This window comes from Amblyomma americanum, chromosome 7 (genome assembly GCF_052857255.1).
Source record: "Amblyomma americanum isolate KBUSLIRL-KWMA chromosome 7, ASM5285725v1, whole genome shotgun sequence".
NCBI lineage: Eukaryota > Metazoa > Arthropoda > Arachnida > Ixodida > Ixodidae > Amblyomma > Amblyomma americanum.
Genome location: NC_135503.1, coordinates 150207120 through 150229839, shown reverse-complemented (window position 1 = coordinate 150229839; position 22720 = coordinate 150207120). Strand labels below are relative to the sequence as shown.

Below are 22720 nucleotides of genomic sequence, written 5' to 3'. Positions count from 1 at the left end.
GGTTGTGTCGTATACCTTCTCGAGTTCGGAAAATACTGCAAAACAGTGCTTGAACAGGAAATTTTGTCGGGCTAGTTGGTGCTGATTCGTTGTTGTTGACAGCGCTGAGAAACATGGACAGCAGACAAAGTCATGAAAGATGACGTCACAGGCGCTGAACTTCATCTTAATTTAAGAACCACCGAAACACTGAATATATACCCAAAACACAGGCGCCAACAAGAGGCGAAAATTTTATGCACTCGAGGCAACAGAAATGATATGGCAAGTAGTTGTAAAACAACCAAGGCTAAATACCGAAAGATAGAACAGGGCAGGATAAAACCAGAACAAGATGAAAAAAAAATTGACATTTTGCCACAGATGCCAATCTCTGCTATGTCGCGAAGAATCACGATCCTCAAGGTTGTGTCGTATGCCTTCTCGAGGTCGAAAAATACTGCAAAACAGTGCTTGAACAGGAAAAGTTGTCGGGCTAGTTGGTGCTGATACGTTGTTGTTGACAGCGCTTTGAAACCTGGGAAGACAAAGTCATGAAAGACGACGTCACAGGCGCTGATCTTCAACTTCATTTAAGAACCACCGAAACACTGCATATATACCCAGAACACAGGCGCCAACAAGAGGCGAAAATATTATGCACTCGTGGCAAGTAGTTGTAGGCTAAATACCAAAAGATAGAACAGGGCAGGATAAAAACAGAACAAGATGAGACAAAAAATTGACATTTTGCCACAGATGCCAAGCTCTGCTATGTTGCGAAGCATCCAGAGCCTCAAGGTTGTGTCTTATACCTTCTCGAGTTCGAAAAATACTGAAAAACAGTGCTTGAACAGGAAAAGTTGTCGGGCTAGTTGGTGCTGATTCGTTGTTGTTGACAGCGCTTAGAAACATGGACAGAAGACAAAGTCATAAAAGACGACGTCACAGGCGCTGAACTTCAACTTCATTTAAGAACCACCGAAACATTGCATATATACCCAGAACACAGGCGCCAACAAGAGGCGAAAATATTATGCACTCGTGGCAACAGAAATGATATGGCAAGTAGTTGTAGGCTAAATACCAAAAGATAGAACAGGGCAGGATAAAACCAGAACAAGATGAGACAAAAAATTGACATTTTCCACAGATTCCTAGCTTTGCTATGTCGCGAAGAATCATGAGCATCAAGGTTGTGTCGTATTCCTTCTCGAGGTCGAAAAATACTACAAAACGGTTCTTGAACAGGAAACGTTGTCGGGCTAGTTGGTGCTGATTAGTTGTTGTTTACAGCGCTTAGAAACATGGACAGAAGACAAAGTCATGAAAGACGACGTCACAGGCGCTGAATTTCAACTTCATTTGAGAACCACCGAAACACTGCATATATACCCAAAACACAGGCGCCAACAAGAGGCGAAAATTTTATGCACTCGTGGCAACAGAAATGATATGGCAAGTAGTTGGAAAACAACCAAGGCTAAATACCAAAAGTTAGAACAGGGCAGGATAAAACCAGAACAAGATGAGACAAAAAAATGACATTTAGCCACAGATGCCAAGCTCTGCTATGTCGCTAAGAACCCCGAGCCTCAAGGTTGTGTCGTATACCTTCTCGAGGTCGAAAAATACTGCAGAACAGTGCTTGAACAGGAAAAGTTGTCGGGCTAGTTGGTGCTGATTCGTTGTTGTTGACAGCGCTTAGAAACCTGGGAAGACAAAGTCATGAAAGACGACGTCACAGGCGCTGATCTTCAACTTCATTTAAGAACCACCGAAACACTGCATATATACCCAAAACACAGGCGCCAACAACCGGCGAAAATTTTATGCACTCGTGGCAACAGAAATGATATGGCAAGTAGTTGGAAAACAACCAAGGCTAAATACCAAAAGATAGAACAGGGCAGGATAAAACCAGAACAAGATGAGACAATAAATTGACATTTTGCCACAGATGCCAAGTTCTGCTATATCGCGAAGAACCCGGAGCCTGAAGGTTGTGTCTTATACCTTCTCGAGGTCGAAAAATACTGAAAAATAGTGCTTGAACAGGAAAAGTTGTCGGGCTAGTTGGTGCTGATTCGTTGTTGTTGACAGCGCTTAGAAACATGGACAGAAGGCAAAGTCATGAAAGACGACGTTACAGGCACTGAAATTCAACTTCATTTGAGAACCACTGAAACACTGCATATATACCCAAAACACAGGCGCCAACAAGAGGCGAAGGTTTTATGCACTCCTGGCAACAGAAATGATATGGCAAGTAGTTGTAAACCAACCAAGGTTGAATACCAAAAGATAGAACAGGGCAGGATAAAACCAGAACAAGATGAGACAAAAAATTTTTTTACCAAATCATTTTTTAGCCGAGTCATTCTTTAAAAACTTCCAACACGTGAAATAGTGGTGCGGTTTGACCAAATGAATTTTCAAGAACTGGTCCGATAAAATTGAACTAAAGCGTACACAAAAACAAAGAACAAGCGTAGTGAAAATGAGGAAGGCGTAGTGGCAAGAAAAATATAACACTCATTGAAAACACAGTAGTGATCGGGTACGCAAACGAAAATTTAACAACAAAGGTGAAGCCAACAATTAACGCAGCTAGACACAGAAAATGATGTGCGTAGAATAACTAAAAGCGTCAAACGGTGTAAAAAGCGAGCATGAGCAAGAACAACTATCTCGACAGAGCTGCGATAGGTGCTGAGGTGCGGAAAATACGGCGTCTACTCCAGGTTTTCCTCCAATTTTCTTAAAGATTGGGTGAACTTTGGTGCATGTAAGGGATAACAGGAACCTTTTAATATTGCTTGCGCGCTTCCGCCGGTGGCCAACTTTTCGCGCGCCTGGTAATTTTTAGCACTTTTTCTGCAACAGAGCTGGGCAGTTTTGACGGGTACTGTGATTGCGTTATCCTACATACCAGGTCTGTGAAGCTTTCCAGCAGTTTGTGCTCGCGTCACTTTTCTCCAGGTGTTAATAAGGGCCGACTGGAAGATACCCAGCGCCTAACCCAGCGTGTGTGTGTGTGCGCGCGCACACGCACACACGCGCACGCACGCACGCACACACGCACGCACGCACGCGCACGCGCACACGCACACACACGGCTTTTCTCTTAATGGGACTAGTAGTGCGTTCGCATCGAAGCTATCACACGTGAAGAGGGAAACGCGCACACTACAAGCACGTGCGAGCGTCGACATGACACTTGCGAGGGAGGCTATGAACTTGTGCTCGAACGCCACGGAAAACGCATCACAAAGGCGGAGACACTGCGCATTAGAAATGCAGAAAAGCTGCAGTGCTTTCGGGGAGCCTTTCTCTGGTCATATTAGAGGATATTGGGCATTATTTACCACAAACTGTCTCTCGTACGGTATCTTTTGCATAAATCCTTGCTTTCCTTATGTGCTTCACTGCTTGCGAAATTGGAGCTTGTCCTTAGCAGCGCTGTTGTTGCTATTGCCGCACCAACTGCCCGCTAACTATTAGATTACCATGTTACCTGCACACACATACTGCATAGTTGGAACAAGGCAATGATATTGGGAGTATCTATTGCTGGAGCAATCGCTTCGGTGGACGAGGTTTTGCGACGCACTTAATCATTTTAATCTTTTCTGTGGCATCTACGAGGGGGTGCTGAGAATTTCCTGGCTTTGCCCCCTTTCATGCCGTATTGAAAGATTAATTTGGTACCATAAAAAAGCATGATATGTTTTAATGTAACTGTGCAAGTGTCAGATGTTTCGGTTTTTATAACTATTTTTAGTATGAGCTAGAACCTGAGATTGCAGAGGCACAAGCAAGTTTCACGCCTGCGAAACTTGCCTGCGGGGAAAATCTGCAAAGATATTCACAGTGAGATGTGAAGGACACCAGGAGAGAAGTGTCCTTCCTATAGCACTGTCAAAACCTGGGTTTCTCGTTTCATGACTGGACATTTTCATGTTGAGGATGAGCTCTTTAGCGGGCGCCCCACAAACTTCAACAGACCCGGCAGCGAGCGATGCGGTCCATATGCTATTTATTGAGGATCAGCGAATATGAGGCAAGAAGACAGCCCAGATACTGGACACCTCCCGAGAGCCTGTTGGTTTTATTATTACTAATGTTCTAGACATGCGCAAGCTTTCTGCGAAGCGGGTGCCGAAATGTTTGAACAGTGAACAGAAGGAGGCACGAGTTGAGGCATCCAGAGCTGTTTTGGCCATTTTGATGCTGCAAAGGACTTTTTGAATATATTAGTGACTGAGGAAGAAACATGGCTCTATATTCATGATCGCAAAACAAAGAACACTCAAAGGAATGGCGCACAGTGTCCCCGCGACCGAAGAAATTGCGCTCCCAGAAATCGGCTAAAAAAGTCATGGCGTCCATTTTCTACGACAAAGATGGTGTTCTGTCGGTGGACTACCTACCTCAGGGCTCCAGTGTAAGCGGAGAGTATTACGCCGTCCTCCTCGACAAGCTGAAAGAGCCAATTAAGACAAAACGCCGGGGAGACCTGAACAAAGGAATCCTTTTTTTGTGGGTAAATGCACCTGCGCATACGTCCAGAGTTGTGGCTGTCAAACTGAAGACCCTGGGTTTACACTTGGTCCACTATCTTCCCTATTCACCTGACCTGGCTTCTTCTGACTACCATCACTTTCCAAACTTGAAGAAACATCTCAAGGTCGTCATTTTGATGACATTGCTGACGTCAAACATGCGGATGAAAGCTGGTTTGACGACCTGTGACATAATTTTTAATTTTTTTAGACAGAATAGAAAAGTTGCAAAAGCGATGTAACAAGTTCATCAGTCTTATCGGGTAATATGTTGAATAAGTGTGCACTTTCAAAACCATGGCTGTTTTCTTTCTGTGCAAAGCCAGGAACTTCTCAGCACCCCCTCGTATCTCTTCCTTTAATGACTCAAGCTCACGCCTGTCCGTCTGTCCTTCCTTCTGTTACGCTCTTCAACTCGTTAAGAAAAAAATCTTTGTGCAGGATGGGATTCAAACCACCATCCTTCCGTTCTGCAGTCGAGCGTGCTAACGACCACGCCACTTAATACCAACGCACATGTAGTTCTCCTTGTCTAGGACGATAGCGAGTGTTTGCAGAAAGCCGTCGAAACAGACGGATGCCCCCCCCCTAACCTCCTCCAGTGTCTCCAGCATTTAAGATTCACAAACGATTATGTAGTTAATTAGCATCTTAACCACCAATCAGTGACACCAGCAGCAATGCCGCGCTAAATGTTTTCGCCTCACCGCACTTTAAGTTAACAAAGTGCCCCTTGAAATTTTCTCGTGCTGTGGATAGACGGAAAAAAATCAGCGGACAAAGAGGTGAAAGTGTGACCGCTGAATGCATTCCTACATTAAAATTAAGCGAAACCTTACCACGTCAACATCTACACGTCGGCCTTGGCTTGGGGGGGGGCGCGTTTATGTACAGACGGGGTTCGCTTTATAATGTCTCCTGGCAGTTGCCCCACCTCAGTCTTACCTGAATGGACGTGTGGCTACAATTCCCCCATAAGGTAACTGTCGTTTAGAAACTACAAGATTGTTTGTCCCAGTTCGCCGGTCTGCTTGTGAGCCTTCAGGGAAACATTTAAATATTGTCATGCCCTATGATTCTGGGCGTAGGCGAGTGCAAAGTGCCAAAGAGATAAAAATCGAGCGTATTATTGAAAACCTACCTTACACTAAGTACACGTAAACTGTACTAGAAAAATATATTCTTAAAATTGAGGAAATATATAACCAAGGTCTACTGAACAATTATATTTCAGTTCTCGAAGACATTCCATGACACTCTCCGAAATAGCAAACTTAGAAAAGTGATCAAATTCTTAAATGTCAGCAACCGAAACTTCTAAATAGTTTTTATAATACAGGCATAGAAATTCTGAACAGAAGTATGTCAGACTTCAAGTTGCTGATGAAATGTTACTTCTGACCAATATGTCTCACCTCTTGCTGCTCATTTTACGCTAAATTATTATTATTAGTTTCGTTAAAGCAATCACATTATTTGATATTTGCGTTACAAGCATTTTTTATTGTTTTGTACCCATTATGATCTGTCCCCTATGAGTGTGCTCCACAAAGTGTACGTGTGTATCCCTTCCGCTGCTATTGCTTGTACGGGAGTCGAGGGTTCCTCAAGCTGCTTACATGCAGCTTTTATCTCGGCTTCCTTCATCCTTGAGAATGGGAAATAAAGAATGAGTGACATAAACAAAGAATCACACCTAGCAAATTGAAGTGTTTCCTTATTTTTGCATTCAGTTCTGTTTTGAATACATTTCTCATATTCAAAGCTATATTTTAAATAATTTAAGCTATATTACATTGATTAATGCGGCAATTCAGGCACTTTTTCTAGTCTTCTTTCACGTCACCAGTACGCTAGTATTCTTTTGCTGGTCTGTACTGCCGATGGGTTAATTTTTTTTATACTATCCCCCAAATCTGGAGCAATTTGAAGGCTCTCTATGTTTTCTTGGACATCTGGATGCATAGCCTTACTGTCTACCACAATATTCTCAATGTTCTCGACACTGATACAGCATGCTACGCAGTTATGACCGCACTGTTCATACTTCAGTATTGCCACGTTCTAAGGCAATCTTATCTGACCTCAAACATCGTACAGCGCCTTCTTCCAAATTTCATTTGTCTCAGCTCTGTATTCACGCAGTGGCTCTCGTTCCCAGTTATTTGCAACCGCTCAGCCGCCTCAGTTTTCCTGACTTTCTCTTTGATATTCGTGATAACTCCCATTTCTTTGTTGTTGCTTACATAGCCAATCGTAAGCTTTCTGGTCGATTTCCTCCCTCGCAAGTCTGCGTTTTTACTGTGCAAGTGCCTGAAGACCTCGTCTGCCCCCCTCTCTTCATCCATTTTTCATTTCTTCTTTTAGCAAGGTGTTTTCCTCTGACTTATCCATGCCTCAAAGTACGATCAACCCATATACCCCTGTAATGGTTCGCTTGTTGTCCTTCCATGGGCTCTAGTGCTACTCTTCCCACCATTTTGTGATTAAGCTCTGGCCTTTGAAGCACAGCTGATTTTAAGCACAGTACCGCATTCGCAAAAGTTAGCCCTGAAATTACTGCACCCTTACACAGTCCTCTTGCTATCTCATATCTATTGTATCGCCATAGCGGCCTATGCTTGATTATAGCGGTGCTCTTTGCTTTCGTCTTTAGATCTCGCAAAAGTTAGCCCTGAAATTACTGCACCCTTACACAGTCCTCTTGCTATCTCATATCTATTGTATCGCCATAGCGGCCTATGCTTGATTATAGCGGTGCTCTTTGCTTTCGTCTTTAGATCTCCTTGATCGGTTTTTAAATTTTCTCCATCTTCATCCATCTACACCCCGTATAATTGTACTTCTCTACGGGCAGTGCTTCATGTCCCTGTGTGATATCGGCCCATTCCTGCTAACGATAAATACTGTAACAGCCTATTTTAAACTATAAATTAGGATCCCATGATTGGTCCTTCCCACAGATACCAGGGAGGAGTTGTAGCTTCCTTTCACTACTTAGAAAAAAATGGTGGTGAATTTGCGTAGTTTCGCCAAATGCGAATTAGGTGCGCCATTGTGTGGCCATTGCTTTTCATTGTTTATCTTAGTTATGCTTTCTTTATAATAGTTATGCTTTGTTAGTCACATTTCTAGGTGTTTAAATGGCAGTGCAAGTGTATTCTGCGAGCTGCGGGAGCGCCTCCCGGCTCCCGTTCTGTAGAAAATCCGGCATCGTCGTCGTAGGTGGCGTTGTGAGCGGAAAACCAGGCGGCCCAACTACCACCTATGTCACGTGATCTTGTGACGTCATCACAACCTGCCCACCCAGGCAGATGGCAAATACCTGTTAACCGCAGGACCAGAACGACATATGGTGTTTGTATCAATAGCTAAATTACTGTAGCATTTCGAGTCTTCAGCGTGGCCACGCTCTCACGTGGTTGGTCACGTGGTGCGGAGCAGCTGCCGGCGGCGCGGTGCCGTGGCTGATTACGTGGTTCGTCACGTGACCAGCCACGTGGTGCGGAGCAGCTGCTGCTGCCGGCGGCGCGGCGCGCCGGCGAAACCGAGCTTCCACAGCTGTGCGCATGCGCCGTGTCAAGTGGTACGAAGATGAAGAAGGAACGCCCAGCGAAACAGAGCGACGAAAGACTGACTTTGCAATTCAACTAAGCGAGTTTCACTCGGCCAGCTGTAGCTTTCGCGTCACTCCAGGTTTAACCAGAGCTAAACCACCGCCAATTTTTTCCATGAATGTTGGCTTCAGTGCTAGCACAATAAAATAGTGTCCACATCAACCGTGTCCATTAAATTCAGAAGATATGCTTTTGTTAGTGCTTGTCTACTATAGGGCAAATAAAGCAAGCTGTACTGTCTACAGCCATGTAAACTATTTTTGATATGCCAGGTGTTTTACCTAAGATCTTCTGCAATTTTGAAAACAGGCTTTTTGAGTTAAAAGAGCGCTTTTCTCGGCAAAGCATTTCCAGCGGTATAGCGCATCAGAATACATCTCAGACGTGCTAACTGATAGGCTGGTCAGCTAATATTGAATGGATAAAATCTGAACTATAACCTGTATTCTTATTATTTATTCGTAGGTGTGTAGCCTGCCGTAAGTATTATCTATATCAATTTTTAGAATTCCGAAAGCGCATACGGTTACCTTCGACAATTGGGCCCAACAGATTTTGGATCAATGCGCGATGTCGCCAGAAATTTTCGACCACAGTGCCGACAGTGACTGCGTTTTCAGAACTATAAAAACTGATATGTGTATTGCTTAGAGAGGGCTACACATTTCTTAATAAATAAGTGGACTAACATAGTAGTTAGAAAGATTACTCAATATTAGTTAACTAGCCTTCTAGATACCACGTCTTAGCTGTATTCTGATGTTCGACACTACTAAGAGTTTTATGCCGAAAACAGCACTCTTATCACTCAAAAAGCCTTTTTTTCTTAAATATACAGCATCTTTGTGGAAACGTTCGGTATAAGTGCGATCACTGTGCATTGGTAGTGTGCAAACACCACATTGTACACAAGGTAGTATATGAGGAAATACTAATTTAATGCCTTTGAACTTTCAAAGTGTTCTCGAATTCTAACTCTGCAGCACCTTGCAAAATTTACAGTGCTTAGTCAAGACAAGAGTGACAAGAAACATTAACCATGTTTCCCTATGGGAATGAAGTTTCATGTGGCATTACCCCATGGTATGCAGTGACGCAGTAAAATTGTTCAGATGACTGCGCCTGCTGATGAGAATTCTTAAACAAAATTTTAAAAAATCGCGGAAAAATACATGAAATACAGTCATGGTTGAGGTCTTCATTGCCTTTCTCTACAACTGATATTCACTATGAGGCTGCTATGGGCCTGAGGTGCACTAGAAATTGAAGCTTTAGTGTGCATTATAATTTTGAAAGATGAACCAGCCGAAAAATTTAAAAAAATTTACAAATCTTCCCAAAGGGGCTGGCAATGGGATGTCTGGAAGCTGCGGAAAAGATTACTGTAAAGGCTTTAAATGGAAACATCTCACTTGTGTTTGTTTTATGCGATAGCACAAGGAGCTGGTCGGAACTAGATTTTTTGCAGACGCCGTTATGTCACACCGGAGCCTAGGTAGTATGTAGCGGCATTTGGGTGGATAAATAAGCGCGAGTTAGCCAACATAAGGAAGTTTAATATGGAGAGAATCGAGCATGCTCTAAAGAACAGAGGTAGCCTAAAAGTGGCAAAGAGGAAACTAGGCGTAGGCAAAAACCAGATGTATGCGTTAAGAGACAAGGAGGGCAATGTCATTAGCAATAAGGTAGGGTAGTTAAAGTAGCTGGAGAATTATACACAAATCTATATAGTAGCCAATGTAATCGGAAGTTTAATGAGAGAGAGAAAGTAGCACACAGCAATGCGTCATCCCTTCAGTAACGAAATAGGAACGAAAGAAAACCTTAGGAGCAATGCAAAGGGGAAAAGCAGCTGGTGAGGATAAGGTAGCAGCAGATCTGTTGAAGAACGAAGGGGAGATTGTGCTGGAAAAACTAGCCACCTTGTATACGCAGTGCCTTTTAAACTCGAGTGTACGGGAAGCATGGAAGAACGCTAACATTACCTTAATTCATAAGAAGGGAGACGCCAAGGATTTTAAACAATACAGACAAAGAAGCTTACTGTCCGTTGCCTACAAGGTATTTACTAATGTAATCGCTATTAGAGTCACGGCAACCTTAGACTTCAATCAATCAAATGATCAGGCAGGCTTTCGTGAAGGATATTCCAGAGTAGATCATACTCACACTAATATTAAGGTGATAGAGAAATGCGCAGAATATAACCAGCCCATTTATATAGCCTTCACTGATTGCGAGAAAGCATATCTCAAAGTGGAAACCTTGGCAGTCATGCAGGCACTGCGGAATCGGGGTGTGGAAGAGCCTCATGTGAAAATACGGGAGATTATCTGTAGCAGCTGCTCAGCTACCATAAACCTCTATAAAGTCAGCAATAAAATTCCAATAAGGAATGGGGTCCGGTATGGAGACACGATCTCATCAATGCTATTTACTCCCTGTTTACAGAAGGTATTTTATCACAGTTAGTCATAAAAGTTAATGAAGAATACCTAAATAATCTGCGATTTTCTGGTGACATTGCCTTGCTGAGTCACTCAGCAGATGAACTGCAAAGCATAATAAATTAGACAGGCAGGTAAGAACACTGGGTCTTAAGATTAACATGGAGAAAACCAATGTAATGTTCAACAGTCTAGCAAGGGAAAAGCAATTCATAATTGGTAGCGAGGTTCTGGAAGTGGTAAAGGAATATGTCTACTTAGGGCAGGTAGTGAGCGCTGATTCGGATCATGAGAGAGAATAACTAGAATAATAAGAATGAGGTGGAGGGCATGTAGCAGGTTCTCTCAGTTCATGAATGATAGTTTACCAATATCCCTTAACAGAAAAGTGTACAAAAGCTGCAACTTACCAGTACTCACCTACGCGGTAGAAACCTTAAGGCTAACGAAAGGGGTTCAGCTTAAGGACAACGCAGCGCGTTAATGAAAGAAAAATGATAGGTGTAACGTTAAGAGACAAGGAGCGAGCAGAGTAGGTGAGGAAACAAACGCGTGTTGACGACATCCCAGTCGAATTCAAGAGGAAGAAATTGGCTTGGGCAGGGCATGCAATGCGAAGGCAAGATAACCGCTGGCACTTTAACGGAGTGGATTCCAAGAGAAGTCAAGCGTAGCAAGGGGCGACAGAAAGTTATGGGGGCGGAGGAGATTACGAAGTTTGCAGGCGTAGGGTGGGCGCCGCTGGCAAAGGAAAGGGTTAAGTGGAGAGACATGGGAGAGACCTTTGCCCTGCAGTGGGCGTAGTCAGCCTGGTGATGTGTGTGTGTAGGAGTGGTATGAGCAGTCATGCCTCATGACAGACTGTATAGAACGTTACTACACTGTAAATGACGCGAACCGGAACGGAAGTGGCGTCAACTAAACCGGAATAGGATGTTACCAGGTCAGAAGTTCATCGCGCTCACGACCACAGCGGCGCTATGCTTTCACATATGCAATGAAACTAAGTGTCCCACAAAGACTGTCTGGAGCAATGTAGTCGCCACGTAACTTGCATGTTGCACCCTTTTTTTAAAACCTGTTTCAGGGAAGGTGAACCAGCCCTTTTGAAGATTGGTTTTACAGAGATACATCTGAAGCATTTAAATTCCTGAATTTTTGACACCAGAGAATAGACCAATCATGTTATAAGTCAGCTGGTTAACTCCTCTCGTATAGTTACTTATAGTCGGATAAAACTTAAGAACGCAGCGGCTTTTCCACGTCAGAGGACCCCCTACCAGCCAATGGCGTCGGACTATTTTCATGATCAGGCTAGCGCGACAATGCAGGGAGCGGAGCAACAATGGAGAGAGGGGTCCCTCCCCGACTACAGAGGGAAGGGTTTATCCCTTTTTATCTACCAATCCTGGCTCTGTCACGCTAGTAGGACCATGAGAATCGGCCGATGCCATTGGCTGGAAGGGGTCATTTCACGGGGAAAAGCCGCTGCGTTTTCAAGTTGTATGGAACTATAGCTACATTTTGAATATAAGAGCCTGCTTGCAAACAGGCATTTGTAGGTGGCGATTAGTCAGTGATATAAGATTGTATAATTTAGAAAACGCAATTAGCCTCCGCACAGTGGCTGGAGGAATTTCGGCTGTTTAACGCACTGCAGGTACAAAAAGCGTGCGTCTTCATGCCGAATCAAAAAAGTGATTTTATAGCTCACATGACACGGAGTGGCGTTCACGGGTAGGCGTCGTTGTGAGTCCACCGCAAGCCCGGGATTTTCAATGTCACAAGAAATGGCTAGAATGCGCTGAGCTACAACACCGAGGCTAATAGCTTTTTCTAAAGCATAAAAACTGATACTGCTACTAATAATTGGCAGCTACAAATGTCTATTTACAACTTGGCGCTCAAACTTAGCAGTTAAAAGTTAACTAATCCTAATTAGTTAACGAGCTTATCCGTTAACACGATGAACCTCTTTTTTAATGTAAGCCAACACTGATATTACAATGTCGCAGAAACTATTTCGATAAAAAAAAAATTTAAAAACACTCGTTAGCCTAAGCTGATATAACCTGTTTAGTTTGCGTATGACGGTCCGGTACATGCCCTGTTAGACATAGCACTGTAAGAGCTGTGATATTGCGTTTTAGTCAAATTTTGTGGTGGTTGCAAAACTTTTCTTTCAGAATTTTCGTCTGAAAATGCTGTTATTTATTTTCTGCTTATTTGTTGATACAAAATGTCGCATAGAGACAGTGAGAAAAATACATCTTATAGGTCTAAATGATTAACGTCCCATGTCATTCTTGCCTCGACACTGCGTCAGAAGCCTCACAAAGTGTGAGCGTCTGAATGAGATAAAAGTACTGAAGAGCATAACGTTCATGTTCTCGCCTGTAGTTTTTGGGTGTATTTTGTTGTTTGCTCAATAACACAGGAAAAAAAATGGCGTCCACATAGAATTAACGATGCACCTGGAATGAGGTTTCCGGGATTGTAAAACCACCTGCTGCTAGAGATCGCGTAGTCGAGAAACCTAAGAGGACCGGCCTTCCGCTTGAATATACCTGGAGCACCACGCCACTTCAAAATATAAGTTTCAGGAACTAATAAGGGGGAAATGTTATATCCAGCATTATAGACCTTCTTAAAAAATTGTTTCATATATAGATATTTTAAGGGTGTGAGAAACAGTTCCACTAATATAGGTAGAACTTTTATTCAAAGAACTCCCGGATACTAAATGGATGAGTTGGTGGAACCAGAACAGGAGTGAACTTCAGGCTGGTCAAGCCCCGCCTGAGCTCCATGCGCCGTTAACTGTCTTTAAAAAGGAAAACCTGCATATATGCATGTTCTTTGAAATGTAAGTAGTATGCATTATGAATTGCACATTGAAATTCCCTTCGTCCTTTTCTGTAACGTCATGCTCAGTATCATGCGTGTCTTTCGATTGATTAGGTGCCTTGAAAACTCTGTCGTCTAACTTCATTGTTATCTGACGGAAAGTGACGTAAGATATACTCTCACGTAAAGGCGATAGAAGTGGGGCGAGCAGAAAGACAGTGAAAAGGCTTCGAACAAAATTTATTGGGGCAGACCAGCACCCACAAAGAACTGAATGACTCGGCGGCGGCGAAATCCGCACGCGTGCTGGGCGTTCCTAGAAAAAACTGCCTGCAGTCTGGCAAGAAAATTTTGGTATAAAGAACCAAAAGCAACCACAACGATCTTGAAAAGTGTGGAAGCAGCTGTTCGCGCCCACGATCAATCGAGATAAGTCTGGTCGCACCTCGCGTCACAAACAAAACGATAGAGCCGCTTGCCAGCAACTGTGAGCGTGAACGAACAAACAGAGCAAAGTTGCATGGCAATATACTTTTTTCTGTTTTCATGGTCGTAAGTTGTATTTTCCCTGTTCTGCCGCTTCTGCAAAGCCAACTGAGGGATTTCAAAAGCCACGTCAAGCTTCCCAGAGCAGCTTTTAGAGCTCAAAACCCTTCGGCCTGTTTGGAAAGTAACAAAGGTTGATTGATTTGTTTGCTGTTTCAATATCTGGGAACAATGCCGTCTTGAAAGGGCACACCTATCATAGAAAATTGTGAGCACAATATTTAAATAGCGCGAATTGCAATCAAAGCGTACAGGCGCGGCCAAAAGTAAACGGAGCACGCTATTGCCTTTTAACGTTTTTCACTTGCTTTCTAATTGAGACTGGCAACTATGGTATGTGCAGGCTAGTAGTAGACGATAGTTCGCTTTATCATGAATAAATAATGTTTCCTCATGTCCCATAGGAAAGGCGAGATGGCCAAACGAAATGGAGTGCTCCGTTTACTTATGGCCGCGCCTGTACCTAGTCTTCTCCTTATCTTGGAACTGGCCGAGTTTCCACGAAACTATTCTTGTACAACGCACAGACAGCAGTCTACGTAGATAAGAGCGCACCTATGCTATCGCAGGGACTGCACGCGCGGGGCTCCACTCTACCTGGCTCCTGGCTGAAGAAAGACTCGAGGCTCTTGAGATCGAAGCTGCCCTGCGTCCGCATGTCCCAACCGATGACCAGCACCAGGTAGAGCAAGCCACTCAGGAAGAAGATGGCCAGGTCCCAGATGTGGGATTTGCTTCCAGGAGCGATGCCCCCGGACTCGCCATCGTACACGGGACAGATGCGATGGCACGTGACTGCAAATGCAAGCAGCGTCCCCGGGTGGCAAAACTGAACGAGTATTGCAGGCAGTTTCAGAATAGCGTACGCGCGCTTACGTACGCTACACGCAACCGGTTTGTGGGACGTCATGTTTTGTGACATCCGCACTTTTTATGCCGCGCATGCAAACAGGGACGCAACGATATTCCAGCCCTGAGGCGCCATCTGGTGTTAAGAGCGGTGACCATTCTTGCTAATAAATTGATGCTCTCGTTTAAGCTTAGTAGCTGGAGACTCGTCCCTAGAAATAAAAAGAAAACACAGCATATGTATCGCTTGTACGTACTGTTATAGGAGAGATGAGATTAAACGAAATGCCGATTCCACATTGATGTCCCGTGAATATACTGAGGAATGCTATATTAACGACGGATTCACTCTGAAGCGAGGGGTCCCGTTTCGATGCACGCCGCCATGAATTTAGCGCGCGCAAGAGTCACGCACGTTAAACTTGGCAAAATAACGTGCTACTGGGGACAAAAGTTTTCGGGACGCGAGTTGTAGTTAAAACGTTTATTGTAGCTCCACCCTGGTACTCCCAGTCACCTGATATTGGGAAGAGAGGAAGGCGCATTTAGGCCTTTAATGCCTTCGTACAATATGAGGCGACAGAGTAGCGAAGTTGAGCTGCAATAAAAGTTTTTACTAAAACTCTCGTCCCGGAAACTTTTGTTCCCTGTAGTATGTAACGAGCGTACATTAAGGCTGATTTGAACTGGAGTCTGGCGCATGCACACCGCGAAGCAGGCTTTTTTTTGCGTATACGCTATCTCTTTGCGTATGTCTTCGTATAATAATTTACCACTACTACTACTACTACCATTGCTACTACTACTACCAATACCACTACTACTACCACTACTACTACTACTACTACTACTACTACTGCCACCACCACCACCACTACTACTACCACCACCACCACCACCACCACTATTACCACCACCACCACCACTACTGCTACAACTAATAATAATAATTTCTATTGCCATAACATCTTGTACGTACAAACTCGGGCCTGTCAAAGCCAAGAGAAGGCTTGCAGGAAAAGGCCCGGGCAGCATCGGCGAGGGAAAGTAAAATCAATAAAATATAAGTGCAAGTACCATACACTGAAATACTACTAAATAAAATATATTGTAAGGAAGAAAATCCAATGTCTGCAGCAATGACGTGCTCTCTGGATCATTTTTCCTTAAAAAATCGATTTTCACAGCCGTTTCAAGGTTGTTTTGGAAGTAGCGGACAATACATGATCAGGAAGACTATTGAATATTGCAGGGAAATATATACGTCTTGCTTTGCCGTATCTAGTTGAATATTTAAGAACTATGTAGCACTGACCTTTCCGTAGGGTTATTGTAGCAATTAATTTAGTCTTGAAGGCAGGATTCCATAAGTGTCGGAGAACTACTGTTTCTTAATATAAAGTTTCGAAGATCGGGAGAGCAAGAAAATTAAACAAGCTTACTTTAAGGCGAAAGGAATGTTCATAGGCGGTACTTTTCAACATGCTTTTTAGAAGAGCATGTTCACGATTTTACTACCTTTACGAACAGTGCGCGAGAACTGTGATTCCGTACCTTAGAACACTGTATGCAAGTGCGTGCATGATTGCCTTTTTTTACAGCTACAGGAAGGAACGATTTAATTGTAAACAATAGCCATGCAGTGCTACATTATCTGCTACAAATATATGCCATGTGACTGTGCCAAGACAGATCCCTGTCAAACTAAACACCCAGATATTTTATACAATTGACATTCTAAACTGGAGCGCAATGACAATCTTTATCGTTGTTGCAGTGTGAAAAAACAGGTTTAGTCAGTACAGTTTTCTTCAAGGTGTTTCTAAAACAGACTAATTTTGTTTTTTGGTGGTTTACCAAAAGACCATTAAAAGAAAACCAGTGCATAGCATTACAGATATTTTCTTGCAGTAAGGAAAGTGCAGTTTTGTAGGAAATGTGCTTTGTTAGTAAAACCGCATCGTCGGCCTACTGAAAGACCAGGGAATTTGTTACTGCTGGCGCGAAGTCATTTATAAATAGATTGAAAAGTAAAGGGGACACAACGTACCCTTGAGGAACCCCAGCCTTATACATCTGACGGCTGCCAACGGCTGTGGCATTATCAAGGGCGACGACTTGTGAGCGATCTTGCAAATAACTTTACAAAAGGTCCTGAAATGAACCCCTAAATCCAAGCAGGTACAATTTTTGTAATATTATTTCGTGATTTACTGTATCAAATGCTTTGGTGATATCTAGAAAAAGGCAGCAGGCAAACAGATTGTTATCAAAGGCAGTATACAATTCATCTGCAAATTTTTCTAGAAGTGAAAACCTTCCACGGTCTTCAATAAACCCGAACTGTCGGTCAGACAGAATACAAAACTTTTTCAAGAATGATGTCGTGCACTCTAACAAATTTTTCTAAAATCTGGGAAAGTATAGGTAAAACGGATATGGGCCTATAATTATCAAGAAACTCTCTCTTGCCACCTGTGTATGTTTATCTCACAATCGCCGTTTTTAAGATACTCGGTATTGCAGCAGTCTCTAAGAATCCGTTAGGGATAGACAAAAAGGTGTTCTCCAGAGCTCCATAAAATATTCTCTGAAGCAGAGACACTGCAGTACAATCAAGACCAGGTGGTTTTTTTTACGTTTGAAGCTGAAGATTATGCGCGCCAGGTCACCTGGCGACAGCTTGGGTAAAAAGGCGGACGCAGATGCGGTACGTGTCAAGGAACATCCATCGTGTGGCAAAAATGAACAAGGCTGAGATACACGTCCAAAGTGCTTGTTTAATAATTCAGCTGTTTGCTGAGGATTACACGAACAAATTTCCTGAAAAGACTCATTTCCGTTAACGCCTCTCAAGTTGATAATTAATGACCAAATTTTGGCGGGATTTCTGGCAGCTTGTCTAAATTGCTCACGGTAGTACTGCTGTTTAGCAGAACGAATAAGCGCAACAACTCCGTTTCTTGTGGCTATGTATTCGGTACACAATTCAAGACATTTAGGGGAACGTTTACAACGCTTCCACAGGCAATTTTTGGTGCAGAATTGCTTGCAAAACAGCTGCATTAAACAAGATATGATTACTTTGCTTTTTCCGGGTGACAAGCGTCGAAGCTTGTTCAAACGTACTTAATTGTTAGCAGAACAAAGAATAAAGTATATCAGGGGGGTTAGATCCAACTAATACCTGTCAGTTGAAGCTACGAATTAGGTTATCTAATATGCGCTGATCTACTATAGTGACGTGCAAGGTGTTTTGAGCAGCGTTAGAGGTTGGCGGCCCTTGATTCTTACCAGTATTGCAGTAAATGAATCGGCAGACTGTGAAAAAATGATCGGCCAAACGCTGCGTGATGACAGCTGACGAGAGATTTCATCTTGAAGCACGTATGTCTATGTAATCTAGACAAGATGGAACTAAACTACCGCCGAGCACTTCCTCGCGATACGGTGCGTTGATAACCTTTTCTATGCCAGAAGCTGAAAGAACGGCTACGTAATCTGCCATAGCCGTTTTTGTGGGGCATAATGTGTCTATATTCAGGTCATGTATTATGCAAAATTGATCTCTTGTACTATTCGCCTGTATGATTCAAGTAAGAATTCGAATTCTAGTAAGAAACCGCTGACGCTGTACGATGGTGGCCGGTAAATTGCCAGTAGCATTAATGAAGTTTGCTTGGAGCAAAGTTGCAAAGCTAGGCATTGTGCATGGGCAAAATATATATCAATTCTAGATGCATCAAACGTGTCGCGGGCATAGCAATTCCACTTCCTCTGCGTGAAGAACGAGTCGCGAACGTTGGATGATAACCATTCAGCTTAAACAGATCTAGGCAAGGATCTTGAACATTTATTTCTGTTAGCACAAATATATCTGCACTCTAAACACAAATACACCTATATGGGAGTAAAAAGGTAGTAAGCTGTCCTCTAGCGCAACCCTTTTATAAAAGGGTGTGCACTAGAGGACAGTTTTACTACCTTTTTACTCCTTTTGTTTAGAGTGTGCAAAAGCAATGGCACCCTGTGCGATATTTCTAAACTCATCCCAGTATTTGCGGAAGCAACCAATGTTGATATTAATCACAGTAAATTCTATATCTGAATTTGGGCCAAAGCCCTCTTTGAATGATTCAAAATCAGGAAAACAGAGTAGCTGATGAACCGCTGTTCTTTTTATTTCTTCTGGGTCTGTTTCACAAGTTACTTTACCTCCTCCTCTTTTTTTTACCTCCTCTTACCCAAACATATTTATATTATATTTCTTTTCCTGCCTTCCTGGCCTTCAAGAACAAGTCACGGTTCATATTTGTTAGGTTGCCATTGAAACATATCTTTGGCAGTGACTGATTCATGCAGGTCTCGGAGTTTGTTTCGAGCGGTAAACCATCTTTCTCTGGTTGCTACGTTCGAAAAGCAAGTCAGGATGCTAGGAATGCTGTCTTTCTTGGCAGGAAGGCGATGTACCGCGACAATCTCGTCACTCGAAAAGTTTACCAGTTCCAGTTTTTCCGCCACTTCTTGTAGCTTGTCAAGCAGGTTTTCATTTGGAGTAACAGGCATACCATATATCTCAAGGTTAGCTTTTCGGCTGCATTGCTCCGCATAATTTTGTTCTTTGAGCGTGTTGTGCAGCCGCGCACTCTTCGTTTGCAGTCTCCCGCAAGGCCTGCATTTTTTTATCCCGAGCGAACGGCGATTTCTGACTCGACTTCAACTGCTCTCGCAATGAGGGGCACTCATTTTATAGGAAATTAGCTGATTCTTCAAGGTCTTCCACTGTTTCTGCCAGGTTAAGGATTTCTGCTTTAAGAAGCAGTAAAGAATCTACTGCAACCACCAGGGCCGGCAGCGCTTCAACGTTTATTTTTATTTCCTTTATCTCATCTGCCAAGGCCAATATTGCTTTCGCGCTTTCGTTTACGCCTTCGGCATGCAGCTTCGATGAAGGTCCACCACGCTTTTTTGCGGTCCTGCATGTTTTACAAACCCATACATCGCGTTTGGCTTGGCCCATTGTCGTAAAAGTGTTTGGTGCTATCCTCGAGCAACCCCGCCCTAGGTGATACGAGTGCTGGCAATCTGAACACGTCATAATGCGTCCATCACTTGTTAACTCTTTTTGACAACATATGCAGTAATCCATCATAACACCGTAAAACAGAAATAACACAGGTGGGCAGTCGGCGGCAGAAGAAAACCCAACAAATTCAGGCCCGGATTCTAAAACGCTCCTTAAATTACAAAGGGCACCTCACGCGCCGTAAGGCGACCGTATGTCAATTATGAAACGTCCCTTAATAAGGAGACCTATGTTAGGGTCTCCTTGGTGCTTTCCCACGCTAAGGGAGCCGGCATGCTACCTTCCTGCTTCCTAACCCCGCTCCTTTACCTGAAGGGTTGCTTTCCCACAAGGAGGTGCGCACACTACCGCGCGCAGCTCGTATGCACACGGCTCGCAGCAGCTCTGTGCGCGCGTAGCGAAGACGGCCGTCGAGCCAGCCGAACAGTCGCGAAGTGCCCGTCCAGTCGTCTTTCTTCCTGTGGTGCATGATTTTCGTCGAGTTTGCTTCGTGAGTTCATGACAATGCTGCCACGCACGTATGTCTCTGACGACAGAAGTTTTGAAGAATACGGAAGGTTTTTACGCCGCGCAGCTAAACTTCTGCACGGCTATGTTTACAGACCTCCGGTGTCGCCTCGTCTGCGGAGTCTCGCAGATCGCCTCAACCCGTTGGAGCTCTACAATGACCACGGGTTTTCAGCACGCTACCGCTTCTCCAAAGAAACTGTGCTAGCCTTACTGGCGGAGCTGCAAATTAGGGACAAGGCAGACAACAGAGGAGCTCCGCTGCCACCCTCACTGAAGCTGCTCATCCCATTCCGCTTTTATGGGACCGGTGCCATGGAGACTGTTCTGGGGGACCTCGTGAATGTGCCGCAGCCTGCCGTCTGCAGCAGCATTTGGGAGACAACACAACTAATATGTGTGCGTCTGTTCCCAAAGTATATGAACGTGCCGAGCTCAACAGAAGCAAAGGCAGCGATGACGAAGTTTTAGGAAATGGGTGGGTTTCCCGGTGTCACAGGGTGCATTGACTGCACCCATGTGCCCATCAAAAGCCCCGATGGAGATGACGCTGAAGTCTACAGGAATAGAAAAGGTGTCTTTTCGATAAATGTGCAGGAAAGCGAACGCCGTACACTCTTTTGAATAGTGCCTGCCTATGTTTACTCACTGTAATAGTTACTAATCGTTGTGTAATAATATTGTTTTATTTGTATGAAGGACACTACGTGATGGTAAATGTGAGCAAAATAACTGCCATCAGGGTAGCTTGAAACCTCAAATCCGTACACTTGTAGTGCAGCATCAATGCACTTCATTAAACCACGTACCCTGAGGTTTAACGCACAGAAACACGTCTGCTACAGTTTTCTTTCTTTTACAGGCTGTAACATGCCCTGCGCTTCAGTTTTACGACGTAGTCGCTAGGTGGCCGGCTCCGTTCATGATAACCGAATTTTTAACAACAGAAGGGTCACGAGGACGAGGAAGTACCTGACACACAACATGGTGACCAGGGATACGCAAGTTTGCTTTATCTCATGACACCACTGAGAAATCCTCGAACATCTGCACAAAAAAGGCAAGTAAAACAATTTGCGTTAGTGATTTGAAGTATACAAGCTTACTATCTTGTTTACCTTTTATCATGGGTACAACAGGAGCCGCATAAAAACTCACAAATCCATTAAACGCGCGTTTAGAGTGTGGAAAAGAAGGTTTCCGTGACTGAGCATGAAACTGGAAACAAAACTTGAAAGAACAACTGCAATCGTCACAGCTCTTCACAATGTAGCCCGCTCTTTAAGAGACCCACTTCCTAACGGAGATGAGCCAGAACTTGAAGAGGATGATAAAGCAGGGCCAAGTGTTCCTGATAGTCATCTGGGCACGCATCATAGCACCCGCCTTATCGATCGTTGCTTCACAAGTAACCAAAGTGACGCAAACGACAGTGAAATGGATACCAATTAGAGGTAATACTGTGTGATTACAGCAGTGTAGACTTTTTGCATGAACTGAGGAGGCTGATAAAAGCTATTAATAACTGAAAATCACATGCAAAAAAGCACACTGCAATGTGCCTGAGTTCACTAGAACTTTATTTTGCCCTTTATGGCATTCTCCAGCCGTTGTGGTTGGTGCTTTTCAGTGCTTCAGCTCTTGAAGCTGCTTGGAACGAAGAGCTTGTTTGAGTTGCTCAGGTTTTAGTTTCGCTCTCAAGACCCTCATTTTCAGTTTGTGAACGGCACTTCTCTTGTGCCTTTTATTCACATATTGTTCTTTTCTTCTGCATGCTCATCAATAATCATCTTCATTCTTGATTCGTGTTCGATGCGCCTTTGACTTTTGTCGTCCTCCGCAGCCTGAAGACGAACCTCAAGCTCAGCAAACAGTGCTTGCTCGACAGCAGCAGGTCGACCTCCTTGCCTGCGGTGCGCTGCAGGCTCTGCTACTTCATCCAGGCTGCATGGTGGTGCAGCTCTGTCATCCTCAGTTGACGGCCCAGCAGCACTACCGTCAGGTGCTGGTGAGGCGAGCAGCGTGGCATCGGAAAGTCTATCTTCGCTTTGGAAGATCACTGCACACTCTGCAAGAAATGTAAATAAAGCGTTGTATAGTCAAGTTTGTTGCAGATTACTGTTAGGCGTTTTTCGTACTGTGCACGACTACCAACCAGGCATGCGATACGAGCTTTGTTGTCATTGTTTAAGACGTGGCAGCTTGCAAACTGCTGTTTCTGGCCATCAGCAGGAAGATAAGTTTGCCTCGCGGTCTTTCGATGATTTACGATGCCAG

At 43.8% G+C, this 22720-nt stretch overlaps 1 protein-coding gene across 1 annotated transcript in view; it reads right to left on the bottom strand.

Moving 5' to 3' along the window:
- LOC144098172 (phospholipid-transporting ATPase ABCA3-like) overlaps positions 1-22720 on the bottom strand; it is a 679994-nt gene that overhangs the window by 575202 nt on the left and 82072 nt on the right. Inside the window, exon 5 of the mRNA XM_077630692.1 lies at positions 14599-14796. Coding sequence (XP_077486818.1) covers positions 14599-14796 — 198 coding nt within the window. The remainder of the gene's footprint in view (positions 1-14598; positions 14797-22720) is intronic.